At 40.2% G+C, this 17526-nt stretch overlaps 1 protein-coding gene across 1 annotated transcript; it reads right to left on the reverse strand.

Annotated features, from left to right (window-relative positions):
• Positions 1–3821: 3821 nt before the first annotated feature.
• LOC116865360 (hemoglobin subunit epsilon-2) lies at positions 3822–5321 on the reverse strand. The gene is made up of 3 exons (XM_032853630.1): positions 5161–5321; positions 4827–5049; positions 3822–3968 (listed from the first exon to the last, which is right to left on the reverse strand). Exons 1-3 carry the CDS (start codon positions 5250–5252, stop codon positions 3840–3842), a joined length of 444 nt encoding a protein of 147 aa, XP_032709521.1. The 5' UTR covers positions 5253–5321; the 3' UTR covers positions 3822–3839.
• Positions 5322–17526: the final 12205 nt, after the last annotated feature.

Raw genomic sequence — 17526 nt, forward strand, 5'->3', positions numbered from 1 at the left:
TGTCAGAAGCAAGTATAAGGAGCAGCTGGCCCTGTTCTTCCTTTTATATCCAGCCCTGATCTGCCCTCCCTGCTGCTGTGAGCAGATTGGCCCAGGACAGAGCAGAATCTTATTGGTTTGTGAGAATGTAGGTTACATCCTCATTCCTCAGTTCCCTTTAGTTGCCCTGAGGGTGGCGTTCTAGGTATCCTGTCTTGACTCAGAATCCCTGCTTTCTCTCCCCAGTTCATCCCCCTTCAGCAGTGACTTTCATAAGTATTCTACCACTCTCATTCATGTGCAAATGCTATAGTCTGATATAGTGGAATGTGTCTCAGCATTTAACTCATCTAGTTCTTCCACTTCATAGATAAGAAAACTAAGGCCTAGAGAACAGAAATGTTATCAAGTTTACTCTATGTTGGTCTTCACTTTGTCTCTAGAGATATTTGTAAGTGGTTGGAATGAATAAATGTTTTGCCATACTTTTAACTTGGTTTCTTTTTCCTTCTTTGGATAAATGCTTCTAGTAACAAAACTTTTTCTTTTCATTCCCTCCCTGAAATAAATGTCCATTTAAAGAATGAAAAATTAATGAATGTTTTTCTCTACCATCCACTGAAATAGATCAGGGAAACATGGATTTAATGGAAACAATGTAATGAGAGAGAAAGAAAAAAGTATCAGAACATGATATTTTAAAACTGTGATATGACCAAAGAAAGAATGCAGAAGATTTGCAATGAAGCTTTATCATTTTTAACCAGGTTAAGTCGGACAGGGTTTCTGGGAAAATGCAGGTGCAGAAATTTCCAACTGTGTCGTCAGGAATAATGTAGAGTTAGACCTAGAAGTGAAGATTCAAAGGGAATTTTGTCTTTTCTGAATTCAAAATAATATTAATTGATCTACAGATACATGTTCTCTAGTACAGCTAGATGGAAGGAGTGAGGTAGAAAGGGAGGGAAGGAGAGAGGAAAAAAGGGAGGGAGGAAGGGTGAGAGGGACTCACCAACAGAAAGAAAGAGAATGAAATGGGATGGAAGTCAGAAGGCAAAAAATATAAAGAAGAGGAAGGGAAAGATAAGCAATTTCAAAATTTATGAGGATATAGACCAAGAAAACTCTCAGGCTTTGCCGGTGACAGTGTAAAATGGTATAACTGCTTTAGAAAATATTTTGTAGTAGCTACTAAAGCAGAATATGCAAAACCAATAAGCTAGCGATTATTCTTCTAGAAATTCAGAAATGCATGCTTGTTTGAGTCCAAAGACTGTAACAACAGTGTGCATGAGGATCCCAAGCTTCTAGCAACTTAAATGGTCTTCATTCAGTGGAACAGATAAATTGTGATATAGAGAAAGAATGAAATATTACACAATGAAAAGAATCAACTACTGCTTCACTTGCAGAAATACAGATGAATTGTACAACATAACATAGGTTAAAAGTAATTACAGGGGTTCCTGGATGGCTCAGTCAAACCAATTCTTGGTTTTGGCTCAGCTCATGATGGTTGTAAGATCAAGCCCCATTGTGGGCTCTGTGCTGAGCACGGAGCCTGCTTGGGATTCTCTCTCTACCTCCCCCCAGCCCCCCTCCTGCTGCTCGCCAATCTGCAGGCACAGGCACTCTCTCTCACTCTCTCTTTAAACAACAACCAAAAAAATGTAACCAGAGTCAATGATTCAGTGTATATGATTTATATGCAAAAATCAGGAAATGTAACTGTAATTCAGCTCACAAGGAGGAGTGTTATATGATAGAAAGGTGCAGAAGAGCCATGAATGATCTTAAAACTGTTATACATGATCTGTCTTTAACCTGAAAGCCAAGAAAAACTATAGAAAACTGCAAGGATGTGGGTGACATGATTTGATTTGTATTTTTTTTTAAATTATTATGGCTTCCATATATTAATAGATTTAAGGGGCAAAATAAATGGGAGAACAAATAACATGATATTATAATCGTGGTGGGATGGTAAAAAAAAGTTTCTATTTTCAGGCTCAAGCAATGGATGATGCGTTATTCCCCAGCTGGGATACAGATTAGCAGGGATAGATTAGGAAACAGCTGGAGGTTTTTTGAACATACTGTATTTGATGCACTCTTCAGCAATCAAATATGGACATCACATAGTTAGAAATATGGGTCTGGAACTCATAAAGAATACAGTCAGGTCTAGAATACACAGTGGAACAGAGCACAGAGGAACAGACAGAGTGTATTGTATAAATACACTATAAATACAATAATGACAGACAAAGCACTTCACAGTGATCTCCTTAAAACCTTGGAACATACTTGTGAGGTAGGGATTTTTATTCCATTTTACAAATAGGAAATTCATTCTGGAAAATGTTAACCAAACTTTTCAAGGTGATGGGGGCTGGTTTCATATTTTACTGCTAATCCCAAGGCCTTGACTTTTCACTTCTACGCCAGGGACTCAGGTGCAGACTTTGAAGTGATGGCCACAAAAGTGGATGTGCATAGTCGCCAGCTCCCCACAAGAGACCTTTAGGTGTTTTCTGTTGTGAAAATAGACTTTCCTCTTCTCATTCATGAGACAGGGATCCTGGCTCTCATCAGTGATCTCACCACTCTCTACTGCACTCAGTTCTAAGTCCAGTGGTATCTTGGTCACAATAGCCCCTTATTTGAGTTGTTCTTAGTATCAGTGCTTCTGTGAAGTTTAGTCCTTTGATCTCATTATAATCTCAGTACATTCTTGTGGCTAGATGCAAGCTAGATCCTACCTTGTCAGTTCTACATCCACATGTGGGTCAGTTCCCCTAAAATTCGCTATTCACTATGTTACTCTTGTGTGCAAGAAATTTCACTGGTACTTTGCTTATAATAGCTTCTTTTCCTGCTTTTCCGGGCAGTGGTGTCCCTAATTCTATACCACTGTACTGCTTTTTTTTTTTTTAAGGTTATATTTATATGTCAGAGAGAGAGCACACAATCAGGGGGAGGGGCAGGCTTCCTGATGAGCAAGGAGCCAATGCAGGACTGGATGCCAGGACCTTGGTATCCTGACCTGAGCTAAAGGCAGATGCTTGACAGACTGAGCCACCCATGCATGGCTTTTAAGGGCCTAATTTCTCTCCTTTCACTTTGACCCAGCATGCTAATTCCTAAATTTGTCATTTCCCACATAAATGACCTTTTATCTCCACCAAAGATTTAATGGAATTGGAAATATGTTCCAGGTCACAGAGCTAGCAGATAAGGTACAGTTTCAAAGCAAGGCAGTTAGTTCCTATGCTTTAGGGATAGTTCCTCCATTAATACCACTGAAGACACTAGGGAAAGTTTAGAGCATGGTCCTTGCCTGGGTCTCTGGAAAGCTCCCTCACCACTCTCTTACAGCTAATAAAAATGTGTTTCTTATATTATTTAATATAAGTGAAATACAACATCAAAAACTCCGAGATTATAAAAATAGAGGCGTAGGCAGGTCCCCTACTTGAAGTTCTAATGTGCCACTACTCACTATATCAACCATCTTCTTGCATTTCCCAAGAGTACCTCCATGCTTGTTCTGAAGACACTATTCAGCTCAAGTCTACTTTCCCTTCCTAGAAGTAACTGCCCCTTGAAGCCACTCAAATCTTGCAGAATCTTCTATTTCCCCAAATAACCCCCTTCCCTAAAGAAGTGTTTTCTTTTGTTGCATCAACATAAAAGGTAAAGACAGAGAGAGAAGACAAATTCATTACAGAGCACAATTTTTATTTTATTTTTATCATATAGCAGGTAAGTCTGGAGGCAGGGCACTGTGCCCGTCTTTGGGAGACAGACTCTGGGAACTCAAGCCCTCCAGCAGACACTGAAATAGTTGCATTGGTGCTTCAGTGGTACTTGTGGGCAAGAGCGTTAGCCACAGCTGTTGTCAGTTTCTGCCAAGCAGCCTGCATCTGGGGGGTAAACTCCTTGCTGAAGTGTGTTGCCAAGACAATCAGTATCATGTTGCCTAGAAGCTGGGGAAAGAGTAGGATAAAAAGAAAATAGTGCCTAGTGAACAGAAAGCTTCAAGCTGGCCACATTGATTTCCTTCCTGATAAGAGACTGAGCAACTTTCAGGACCCTGATCCCACAAATGTATACCATGATATTCCGGACATTGGCATCAATATGACTCCCAGCCCTGTACCACCCATCGTGCTCTATCTTTCTGTCATTTGCCCTGTCAACTTCTGAGCCCAAAACATTGCCATGGATGGCTTCTCTTTTCTAGAAACTCTGTCTTTTTTAAAAGTAGGATTAGAGGACTATAAGGGGCCTTACTATAGATAGTCTTAGTCCCCAGAAAATATATTCATTCAAATTGTTTGGACCCTCCCATGACAAAGAATCTTGAACCATGTATACAAGAGCATTTGATCACTGCTAAAAGGGGCAGGGGACAGAATTGTCCATTGAAAAGATTAATCTTATTTTGTCTTGCTTAGTCCTGGTTCTAAACTCAAGAATCATTCAGAAATGTATTCATCATTTTTAGAGAAAACTTCAGTTAACAAAAGTAAGATATTCTTGCTGTAATTGTATTCTCCCAGCCAAAAACATTTAACTCAATCTTGGCCAGTGTTCTTCACAGATGTATTTTTACAGAAATGTAAGATGACCAGTGGCCTCCACTGGTCACAGTAATCACCCTGCTTGGCCTTACCTATGATCTTTGGAACAACCTAACTACCAAAATCAAGCCTTTCCTTGAAATATAATGTCCCAAAGAAATGCTTTTATGGGATCAGACTTAACTATCTGTGTTTTCTAACATATCTACACTGTAAATATCTAGGATGAAAGAACAAAGCGTAGGCATGCCCAGACCTCACCTTGAAGTTCTCAGGATCCACATGCAGCTTGTCACAGTGCAGTTCACTCAGCTCAGCAAAGGTGTCCTTGAGGTCATCCATATGTTTAACAGCCTTTCCAAAGGAGGTCAGCACCTTCTTGCCATGGGCCTTGACCTTGGGGTTGCCCATTATTGCAGACTCAGAGGACAAGTTGCCAAAACTGTCGAAGAACCTCTGGGTCCATGGATAAACAACCAGGAGCCTATGGGATGTTCACAGTCACAAACGAGATGGGAAGTCAGAGTAGGTAAGAAAACTGACCAATACCCCTCCAGGAATACTTTCTGCCTTTCTTTTCCCCTCTAGTGCCTACCTTCCCAGCACCTCGCCTCCAACCAACTCCACATTCACCCTGGCCCACAAGCTAACAACAGCAGCCTTCTCCTCAGCAGTAAAGTGCACCATGGTGTCTGGGAGCTTACTGGTGACCAGTAATGTGCCAGAAGTGAGTCTGTGGTGCTACTTCTCTGTGTGCCTTTTATTCCTCATTTCTTGTTTCCAAGCCCTTGCTTCTCCCAATGAAATAAGACCATTGGTCAACTGCGGGTTGTCACCACCAGGGGTGGGGTTTGGACAAGGGAGGGTCAGCAGGATGGACATCTGGGTCTCTGATAGCGTTGGAAGGCTCTATCAGGGGGATTCTGCTGTCCTTTCCCCGTTTACTAGGCATCTCCTATCTCAAGCTCCCCACCCCATTATCCCTGAGGTGACCTTGTGGGCTGACCATGAGGCATGACTAGAATTAAGAGGAGTAAAAATTATAAATCTGTTGGGCATTGTGTCAGATGTTTACAAGATATCATTCAGTCATTCATCTTGGATATAAAAGAAGCCACAGCTTTTCCTGGTCACCATTTTTTCTAAAACAGATGGAGCTCATGCTTTTATAGTTCTTGTAAGAAGAAAGACTCCAATGTAGCATCAGTTCTGAAACAGGGCAGGTAAAAACTGGGTAATTTAGAGAACTAGTATTATACGATTATGGCTGAGTTCTATTAAAATACATGTACTTGTTTGAGTACCTTTTTTTCCACTCTGACTATATAGCACTGTGTCTGGCCAATACCATGTATCCACTCCTTGTGTCAGAAAGTGCACAATTAAGTATTGGGAAAAATTGTGTGTTCAATGGAGAGAATATTGGGCTCTATGGCAATAGTGATTGATTAAGACAGCTGTCTTTGGCATTTGCTGGATCCACTGCCTTGTGCTTAACTATTCCCCATATGTAATGAGGCAGAGGCAATCTTCACTGATAGAATTCCACACACGACTGCCCCTGTCACTTAAGGTACTTTGGTATTGTGCATCTCAAACAAGCGTTCATTGGTCTAAACAAGATACACTTCTGGGGAGAGAGGGAATGACTTACTTTATCTTATCTTTTTCTTTCAGAGTTTATTACTCTCACATTTTGAGCTCCAGGCAGCTGGTTGATTTGTTTCTCACCAATCTCACAAAAAAAAAAAAAGAAAAAGAAAAAAAGAAAGAAAGAAAGAAAAGAAAAACAGTTTAAGAAATAATCTCCCTGCATATTTACAAAGGTACACTAAAATTTAAAGAGTTCAACTCAATAAATTAATGTTGAATTTCTGTTATTAGAAAAGAAATCTTTTGAGATAGTGAAAACTTTTATCAATTCATCTTGGAAAAAACTTATATTTAAAATGTGGATTGTTCTGCCATTACTATGCTTGGTAGTTTACTGTGGTGCCTCTAAGATGCAGAATTTTTATTATCACAACTTCTGTCATTCATAAAGAGCTAATTGAATTACAGCATTTGGAAAAATGTCTTTGAAAAATATCTTTTAATAGTAGCAGAATGATCAAAAGAATAAAATGGAGAAAAACAAAATAAAACAAAAAAAAAAATAAAATATGGATAAGAATTGCTAAGGTGCCAGAATCTAGTTTATCATGACAGACTTGATGATCAGTGAGATCTCAGACCCAAGCTGTGATGATGTGAACACTTGGTACAGAAATATTAAAAAAGAAAAAAAAAAGCGGGGGGTGCCTGGGTGGCTCAGTGGGTTAAAGCCTCGCCTTTGGCTCAGGTCATGGTCTCAGGGTCCTGGGATGGAGCCCCGCATCAGGCTCTATGCTCAGTAGGAAGCCTGTTTCCTCCTCTCTCTCTGCCTGCCTCTCTGCCTACTTGTGATCTCTGTCAAAAAAATAAATAAAATCTTTAAAAAAAAAGTGTGAATCAATCCCCAAAAGATTTCTTCAAGAGAATAAGTCAATGAAAGGAAAGAAAAGCGAGGAAACTTTGACCACAGCCAGCAATCCCACTTCCTTTCAGCTGTGGGCATGGTCTGAGGGAATGGCTCAGGGTCCATACTCTCTGACGGCGCTGGTGCTCGTCTCCCTGGTGTGTTCACACTGCAACCCCTCAGAGTCAGGGACATTTGCAACTTGAATGTTGGCAAACAGCCTTCCATCTTCCCAGCAAACCAGATAGTGATTGCGACAATTACCTCCACTCCTGCCTTTCTCTCATCTTCTTTAGACAATTACTTTTCAAGACTTTTTGATTCCTCTCCTTCATGGCTGTTCCACACTTGACCTCCATGCTCACTGTTCCAACTGTTGTCTGGAGACTTATCACATCAGTGCTAGCTCATCATCATGGTCATCTAACAGTTTAACAGTCATTCATCACATATTTTAAAAACCCATATCGGGGCACGTGGGTGGCTCAGTTGGTTAACTGTCTGCCTTTGGCTCAGGTCATGATCCCAGGGTCCTGGGATTGAGCCATACGTCAGGCTTTCTACTCAGCTTGGAGCCTTCTTCTCCCTCTTCCACTGCTTCTCCTCCCAGGCTCATCAGCTCTCTCTCCCTCTCAAAAAGAAAAAAAAAAAAAAGGTAAAAAAATAAGAAAATGAATATCTACTGAGGCCAATCATGCCATGCATTGTTCTAAAAACTGGGAATCTTGGAAAAACAAAACAGCATATATAGTGTTGTCATGCTCACGTTCTAGGGGCTGGGGTGACCAACACTAACAATTAAATCGATGAAGAAGAGAATCTCAGATGGGTGTTACATGACAAGAAAAAAATGCATCTGATGATATGGTAGCAAGGGACTAGAGGAAAAAAAAATATATATAAGAATAGAGTTCCTAAAGGAAGTTACATTTGAAGAGAGACCTTAAAAACAAGATGAAGCCAGGCATAAGTCATTTGATGAAATAAGTTCCCAGAAGCAGGGAAGGGCAGGTGCAAAACTAGAGGCTGGAGAGAAAAGGAAAAAGAAAGAAAGAAAAAACAAATCTGACATTTCCTTCAGAGAAAGTCATGACATGGTCCAAGAGAGATGTTAAGAAGAAGAGTAGGAGGGAACAGAGTTGGAGAGATTGGCCTGGGGCCTCACTGTTTGGTCACATGAGGGTAGAATGTGTTTACACTAAGGCATGGGCAACCAGTAGAGATTTGTAAATGTGGCATCAGCATGATCCTAATCTACTCAACACCCACAGCCAGGCTAATCTTCTAACTGCCCTGTTCAACACATTATAGCCTTGCTTATAATCCCGAGTTAACTTCCAGCCCTACCAATATTCCTGTGATCTATCCTCCCCAACTGTTCTATGCAATTTCTTTCATTTTCCTTTTGATCTTGTAGAGTTCATCTGCTGCACTGGGCTGCCTTCTCAGCCTCTCCTCGTTCATCTTCCCCACCTAAATCCCCTCCTCTCTGAGCACTTTATAGGGATGCCCATTCTCTAAATACTGCAGCAAATCTGCCCTCTGGGACATGGTCTCTCCTGATGGCATGTAAGCATTCCTCAGAAGCTCTGACCACTTAAACCATAAAATTCTTCCATAAAGCCCAAGGCTAGTTCTTTGGAGTTGATTTCAAAAAGAGTCATCCCTTGCTTGGACCTCCAACCCCTCCCACCCCTAATCTATCCTCACAAGGGCTTGTGACAAACAAGCAGCTTTTAGAAAATTCTTCCCTCTTATCAGGAGAATAGAATTACAGTCCTTGCCTAGACCTTGCCTTTTTAAGACATGGGTTAATTTTCCTCTGAAGAATCCCCACACTTGTACTCGACCTCCATTGAGAGGTCTTCTCTGGATTCTTCACCAAGGCCCATATAATCATCTGGTTTGGAGGACTTCTTGTCCAATGACACCATCCTCTCTCTTGACATCCCCCCATGTCTTCAGCTTTAACCTGAAGAGCCCACAAGTGTATGTTCTCTCCAGGCATATGTCCCAGGCACACATGCTTTTCATTGTCCTGTTGTTTTTTTATTTTCTTGCCAAAATCTTTACTTCATACAAAAATTGAATGGGGAAATTGTGTAAACACACACACATGCACAAACAGTTCAACATATAATTCCTGGGGTTCTCACGAGTATAGAAACAATGGAAAAGTAGAACTGAAGGCAATTACTGAAGAATTCTTTAGCTGAATACTATTATTACCCTTATTATTATTGCTACTGTTGTTAATACCACCACTGCCATTGCTATTGTTTGAAAATCAAAGCTGTTCCTGGTGACTTTACGCTACCAGATCTCGGTGGGCCAGGGCCTTAGCTGGGCCAGGGCCTTAGCTGCTCCAGTCACCATCTCCTGCCAGGCAGCCTGCGCCTGAGGGGGTGAATTCCTCTCCAAAATGGTCTGTCAAAGCATTCAAGAGCATGTTTCCCAGGAGCTGTGGAGGCGGCAAGAGGTAACAGATACCTACAATGAATAGAGTTCCGGGTGGGCCTCCAGGTTCCTGGCTACCCAACTCCCATTCAGAACCATGGCCAATGTCAGTTTCCCTCATGCCTGGAATCTTGCTTTGTCACTAAACACAAGTGTGTTCTTCCAAGACTAATATGTGGCCATGATTTCACTTTTTCTTTCTTCTCACCACCAACAAATTTCCACATATTTTGTGGGCTCAAAAACAAAAATTCACAGCTTTCTTTCCATATACACTCTAAGCCCCATGTTCTTGTCATTTCCCTCTCTCAGAGACACTCTGCCCCACTTCAGGATTTATAGGGTGTAAGGTTGAAATGGGTCTCTGGGAACAATTTTGTACAAATATCCAGCCAGTATATGAATAACCTTAGCAATATATTCATGAACCCTAGGTTCCTTCTTTATATAGAGCCAACATACACCTACATAGATATTTCTCCCTGGCCTTGTATGTGCTTTCCCCTGTTCAACTCTGTTATGCCAAATTTCTCTATTCACTTTTTCTTTTAGCAACTCTTTGTCCACCCCACAAAGGAAAATTTCAGTGCTCTTTGCCAGTCTTCCCTGAAATTCTTATCACTCTCTCAGCATGTCCTTTGATGAAAGCTGAAGCATGGGTAAGAATTTGGAAAGTTCAGAGATTTAAGATTTCTTTGGCTACCAGTACAGGAGCTGTGATGGTTTCAGTGTAAGTCTCCCTCAGTTAGCAGTGACTGCCACAGGCATAGTGAACTATTGAACTTGAGTAGATCTCCTGTGGGTCAGATCTGGCCCATGGTCACTATTGTCCACATTGTCAGAGAGAAATGGTTCCCATAAAGCACCAGTTTGATTGCAAGAATAGAGTAGTGTTAGGTAATAAAATATAGAACTATGCATCTTATTCCCTATGTGCCCATTTAAAGTAAAACATGTCTGCTTGTTTGGGAAAAATGGTTTTCCTCCGTATTTGTGTCTACAACTGACTATGTATATTTTCCACAGCACAGGAGTGTGTTCTGGCTGGGGACCCAGGGTTTTGGTTTGGTGTAGCTCTTTCGTCTCAGTGAAAACAGTGGTAGAAGATTCACTGGCAGGTCACGTTGATTTTTAAAGAGCCAATTCTCATAAATGCTGGGTTCACTTTTCTGTTGGTTTTAGTCTGAGAATTACATCAGGAAGTACTTCCTTTGCTTTCACTCATGTGTTGTAAAACAGCTCTAGGGGCACCTGGATGGCTCAGTCAGTTAAACATCTGTCTTTGGCTTGGGTCATGATCTGGGGGTCCTGGGATCAAACCCTGCATTGGGCTCTCTGCTCAGCAAGGAGTCTGCATCTCTCTCTCCCTCTGCAGGTCGCCCTGCTTATGTTTTCTTGCTCGATCTCTCTCTGTGTCAAACAAACAAACTCTGAAGGGGAAAAGATTCTTTTTACACTGACTAATGGTCTCTATAGTCATAGCGGTGCCATCACTACACTTTAGATAATTTTATCTCCAATTCACTACAGTTTTTGACAGGGCATACTTCCAGTGTGACAGAATCAGAGTTCATACTAATTGTTTTCCTCTGAAAGTTATGCATGATCTCAGATGCTATCTGATCAGGAGTCTTGAAGCTTCATAAATCTGGTTTATTTTCCCCTGAGACTAAAGAACTGCGATCAAGTAAAAATGCAGATCAAGAAGTTACCTGTGAATTTGATTCAAGGGAATCTATCTTCAAATAATTTTTCATTTGAAATTGTATTATTATAAAATTGTAAAATCTCTTCAGTCCTGATGATCTCAACTGAAGCTTATGTCTGTTCACTGCTGGGGACTCAGGAAAAGTTTAAAGCCAGAAAAATGAAATGTATCAACAACTGAATAGCTATTTTAGAGTTGTTAACAAAAATTTGTGAATTCTCACACCCTAATGATGAGATGGGAACATTTTTATTGGAATTAATGGATAGGGCACAGATCTAAGGGAAACTCAGATTAGAATCTCTTCAAGCGTGGAGCTTTGTGGGTTGAGTGTAGACCTTTGAGCACATTTGATGTATTCAGTGCAGAGCCTCTCTTAGAAGCATGGCTCAAAGGCTGGTGTGCAAGCCTCTGAAAGCCTTAACAAGATTAAGATGTGATTCTTAATCACTCTCCTTCAGGCTATTGCACTTCTGTGATCCCTCATTTCTGTGAACAGCCTCCCTGTGCTCCCAGAAACACAGACAGTGAGTCTGACAGTCATCTGTAACCACCGCTTCCCGCCTTGCTTTCAGGAAAACCTCTTTCCAAGGTATGCTGACTTTCCTTCATGCCCACAGCCATTCCACCCTTCCATCCTTCCCATTTCTTTCTTTTGTTATTGTTATTTTTAGAGATTTTATTTTTTTAAGTAATCTCTACACCCTACATAAGACTTGAACTCACAACCCTGATATCAAGAGGCACATGCTCCACTGACTGAACCACCCAGGTGCCCCCTGTGTCACTCCTTCTGACATTGCCTAAATTCTCACCTATGAAACTGGTTCTTCACAAAAGCCCCCAAGGGTGTTTTTCAAATATCCTTTTGACAAATACATTGAACTTCTATGCATCATTGTTCTATGTACTGGTGATTTAAGATAAATAGTTCAGAGAGAAAAACTGCTTTCTCGGAACTATATTCTATAAAGGGAAACATAAATAGAATGAGTAAATTAATCAATCAGCAAAATCATTTCATATATTATTATTTACTCTGAGGAAAATTCATATTGATGTGAGTGGGATACAATTATGTTAGCAATGATCTCTTAAGGGGGGCACTAATTGAGCTGCAGCCATAATGGCATGAAGATGTTGCCATGGAAAGACACTAAGAAAGAAAAGTTCTGGCAGTTGGAATAGCAAATTTAAAGCTCCAAGGGAAACACACACACTCACACACATGCACAACCTACACATACACCTAGTTAGAATATAGACAAACACTGGGTCAGTGGGGTTGATATGGAAATAGTAAAGAAGAGAATGGTCAGAGAGGATGTCAGAAGTAGCACCTGCTTAAATCTCTTTAGGATTATCTTCATTATCTTGAGTGAGAAGCCATTAAAGAATTTTTTTTAAGATTTTATTTATTTATTCATTTATTTATTTGTCAGAAAGAGAGAGAGAAAGCACACAAGCAGGCAGAGAGGCAGGCTCCCTGCCAAGCAAGGAGCCTGATGCAGGACATGATCCCAGGACCCCGGGATCATGACCTGAGCCAAAGGCAGAGACCTAAGCGGCTTAACCTGCTGAGCCACCCAGATGTCCCGCCATTAAAGAATTTTAATTGTGATAAGGATACCATTTCTAATCCATTTGTACTCTTGTCTAGATTAATATTGCAAGAATATCTTGTTCATTACCAAAACATTTTGCTCAAGTGGCTTGTATAGACTATTGAGAAATATTACGTATGCCACTATTATTCAATATACTACTAGAAGTCCTAGCATCAGCATTCAGACAACAAAAAGAAATATAAGGTACTCAAATTGACAAAGAAGCGTCAAACTCTCTCTCTTATCAGATGACATGATACTTTATGTGGAAAACCCAAAAGACTCCACCCCCAAATTACTAGAACTCATACAGCAATTCAGTAATGTGGCAGGAAGCAAAATCAATGCACAGAAATCAGTTGTTTTTGTATACACTAACAATGAAACTGTAGCAAGAGAAATTAGGTAATTAATTCCATTTACAATAGCACAAAAAGCCATAAGATATCTTGGAATAAACCTAACCAAGGAGGTAAAGGATCTATACTCAAGAAACTACAGAACACTTATGAAAGAGATTGAAGAAGACACAAAAAGATGGAAAAAATATTTCATGCTCATGGATCAGAAGAATAAACATTGTTAAAATGGCTGTGCTTGCCAGGCAATCTATAGTTTCAATGACATCCCAATCAAAATACCAATGACATTTTTCAAGAGCTGGAACAAACCATCCTAAAATTTGTATGGAACCATAAAAGACCCTGAATCACCACAGAAATGTTGAAAAAGAAAAACAAAGCTGGGGACATCACATTGCCTGATTTCAAGCTATATCACAAAGCTGTGATCATCAAGACAGCATAGTACTGGCACAAAAACAGACAGATCAGTGAAACAGAATAGAGAGCCCAGATGTGGACCCCCAACTCTATGGTCAAATAATCTTTGACAAAGCAGGAAAAAAATATCCAATGGAAAAAATACAGTCTCTTCAATAAATGATACTCGGAAATTTGGACAGCTATATACAGAAGAATGAAACTCAACCATTTGTTTACACCATACAAAAAGATCAACTCCCAGTGGATGAGAGACCTCAATGTGAGACAGAAATCCATTAAAATCCTAAAGGAGAACATAGTCAGTAACCTCTTCGACATGGGCCACAACAACTTCTTTCAAGATATGTTTCCAAAGGCAAGGGAAACAAAAACAAAAATGAACTTTTGGGACTTCATCAAGATCAAAAGCTTCTGCACAGCAAAGGAAACAGTCAACAAAACAAGGAGGCAACCCACGGAATGGGAGAAGATATTCACAAATGGCACTATAGACAAAGGGCTGATATCCAAGATGAATAAAGAACCTCTCAAATTCAACACCCAAAAAACAAATATTCAAGTCAAAAAAATGGGTAGAAGACATGAACAGACACTTCTTCCAAGAAGACATACAAATGGCTAACAGACACATGAAAAAATGTTCATCATCATTAACCATCAGGGAGATTCAAATCAAAACCACATTGAGATACCACCTTATACCAGTTAGAATGTCAAAAATTGACAAGGTAGGAAATATCAAATGTCGGAGAGACTGTGGAGAAAGGGGAACTCTCTTACATTGTTGATGGGAATGCAAGTTGGTGCAGCCACTTTTGAAAACAGTGTGGAGGTTCCTCAAAAAATTAAAATTAGAGCTACCCTATGACCCAGCAAATGCACTACTAAGTATTTACCCCAAAGATACAGATGTAATGAAAAGAAGAGCCATGTGCACCCCAATGTTCATAGCAGCAATGTCCACAATAACCAAAGTGTGGAAAGAGCTGAGATGCCCTTCAGCAGGCGAATGGGTAAAGAAGATGTGGTCCATACACACAGTGGAATATTACTCAGCCATTAGAAAGGATGAATACCCAGTTTTTGCATCAGCATGGAAGGGACTAGAGATTATGCTAAGTGAAATAATTCAAGCAGAGAAAGTCAACTATCATAAGGTTTCACTTACTTGTGGAACATAAGGAATAACATGGAAGATATTAGGAGAAAGAAAGGAAAAGTGAATTGGGAGAAACCGGATGGGGAGAAAATCATGAGAGACTATGGACTCCAAGAAACAAACTGAGGGTTTTAGAGGGGAGGGGGGTGGGGGGATGGGTTAGCCTGGTGATGTATATTAAGGAGAGTATGTATTGCATGCAGCACTGGGTGTCATACACAATGAATCCTGGAACACTACATCAAAAACTAATGATGTACTGTACGGTGACTAACATAACATAATAATAATAAACAAGGACTAATTGTAAATGTCTTAGGCATTGAGTGAGGAGTTTTGACAATGTATCATTCTGTTATTCAGCCAGTTATAGGGAGGAAGCCACAGCCCTTCTTTGTTCTCAAATCATTTAAGATTGTACTGTATATTGACTAATAGAATTTAAATTAAAAAAAAATTAAATTTAAAAAAAGGATTACATAGGACACAAAATTTAATATTTCTCAAAATAGTAATGATGCCTCTATCCAACATCACAAGGAAGCAAAATAAGTAAATTAGGGCAGGGTTGGGTGTGCCTCCACTGTTTTTTAATCCATTTAATAGTCAGCACACTTACTTCAGCAAAAGGTACTCCCTCAGAGTCAACAGACAACCGTATGGCAGATTTCATATATCTACCAATTTGTCTCAAGAAATACAGGTGTTTGGGAGGCTGGGGCGGGGAAGGGTGCTAGCATATGTTCCGTGCACAGAGTAACAGAAGATTCCATGGCATGGGCTTCAGATTCAGGGAGTTGTCTATGGCATGAATTAGATCTATCCTCCCTTGCTGTTTCACTTCTCTTCATTTCTAATCAGACTGAAGCCATCTTCTTTGAGAATTCCATGTGGATAGGATAGGCAGGGAATGGTGCTGCAGGAAGCAGAAACCTAATAACGTGGGATTTGTCTTCAATGGTAGAGAGTGAGAAGACACTATAAGGTTTTCATCCTGGTAATGACATCACCTCTAAATCTCCAAGAATGTCCTGGTCATCATGATATTATTTTGCTCACATGGTTCTTATTGTCTATCAATAATAAGTAAGTCTTTTTTTCATCTATTTAAAGTCTGAGGAGCTCCTGGATGCCTCAGCTAGTTAAGATCTGACTCTTGGTTTCAGCTCAGGTCATGATCTCAGGATCTTGAGACTGAGTCCTGTGTAGAGCTCTGCACTCAGTGGGGAGTCTGCTTGGAACTCTCTTTCCCTCTCCTTCCACCCTTCCCTCCTGTGCTCACTCTCTTTCTAAAATAAACATATAAATCTTAAAAAAAAAAATTAAGCTGAGTCACCCAGACCTGTATCTGGGTGTGCATATGCACATGTGTGTGTCAATTATGAAGTTGTTACCATTTAAATGGTCTTAAACTGGTAACATTGAAATTGAAATCTAGACCCTTAAGGGATAAAGAACATATCTTCTGCCCACCACTCTATCATCACCATCCTTGACAGGTGTGACAGACAGAGTAAGAGTTAAAGGAGAGAAAGAGGAAATGAGACTGATCAATTAAAAATGCATGTTTGTTATTGACTGACACTGACTGACTCACAGACTGGGTAAAAGGTGTAGCACCAGGAACAGCTTCTGTTTCCTTTGCGGAGGGTCATAAAGAGAGGCTACAGGGCTCAGGGACCAGTGCTGTTGACAACCTGCAACTAAGTAATCATTTGCCTATCATCACTGTTATGGAGACATAAGCCCAAATCAGAGGGTAGTTCACAGGACAAATTCTGATCAATGCATGAGGGCAATGAAATGCCTGAGAGCTAAATTTGCCAAGATAGGGCAAACTAACTTGTAAAATATGAAGGTCTCGAGCCTTGATGTGAAAATTTGACTCAAGGCCTGGAGTTCAGGATTCCCTAAGCAACCTAGCAATGACTCCCTCAAAAGTAATTCAGTTCATGTATTTCCTCACAAGTGTCCCCAAGTCAGTGCAGTGCCTCTTGTTAGATTTTGCCCCTCCCCTTCCCACCCCGAGGCTGGGAGACTTCAGTCATTGACTACCAGCTCCTTCCTTGTCATCCACAGTCAGATGTCATCTTTTTCTCACTCTACTTCTGGTCGCCCTTCACATTTTTTGCAGCTGTCACTGCTTTTCTTGTGTTTAGGCCATTATGTCTGTTGTTCTGATTTAGTCTCTGCAATTTTAAATTTATTTTGTGTGAATTAAGTTGATTACTTCCCCCCATCACCACCTACCATTCCTTGAGTCACTATAGTTCTAAGGATATTTATTGTTTATTCTTGCCAAAAGCATAATAATAGTTTTTTATTTTTATATTCATGGCCTAACATTATCTTGTCTTTCCTAAAGCTCTACCTATGTCTCACTGTTGCCTTTATTTCCAGAAAGCCATTTTCCTGCAAGTCACCAAGCCCTAACTTACTGGTTTTAAACTAGGAGCCTTTATTAGAATCTCATCTGCCATGTGAAGTCTTGGTCATTCTTCCCTACCACAAATTCATACAATATCCTAACTCCAACTTTATTATCAGCACGTTACATTTGATTATAAAATAACATGCAATGATTTCATGTGTCTTAGCCTTGGCTCCCCATTGAGACCACAAAATCCTTTGGGAAAAAAGAGGTTGTTGTTGGTTCATGGAAATTTTCTGGAAAGCTCCCAGCCATCCCTCAACTCATCCTCTTATGCCCAATTCAGCCTCACAAAATATATGGTAAGTTAGCTCATT

This window comes from Lontra canadensis, unplaced genomic scaffold, assembly GCF_010015895.1.
Source record: "Lontra canadensis isolate GAN:19392208 unplaced genomic scaffold, GSC_riverotter_1.0 scaffold7, whole genome shotgun sequence".
Lineage (NCBI taxonomy): Eukaryota > Metazoa > Chordata > Mammalia > Carnivora > Mustelidae > Lontra > Lontra canadensis.

Bases quoted from the DNA above. Each gene is read 5' to 3' on its own strand.
- LOC116865360 (XM_032853630.1), bottom strand. From the start codon at position 5,252: ATGGTGCACTTTACTGCTGAGGAGAAGGCTGCTGTTGTTAGCTTGTGG. The intron at 5,050-5,160 runs GTAGGCACTAGA...AACATCCCATAG, and splicing joins GGAGGCGAGGTGCTGGGAAG to GCTCCTGGTTGTTTATCCAT. The intron at 3,969-4,826 runs GTGAGGTCTGGG...CTCTTTCCCCAG, and splicing joins TGGATCCTGAGAACTTCAAG to CTTCTAGGCAACATGATACT.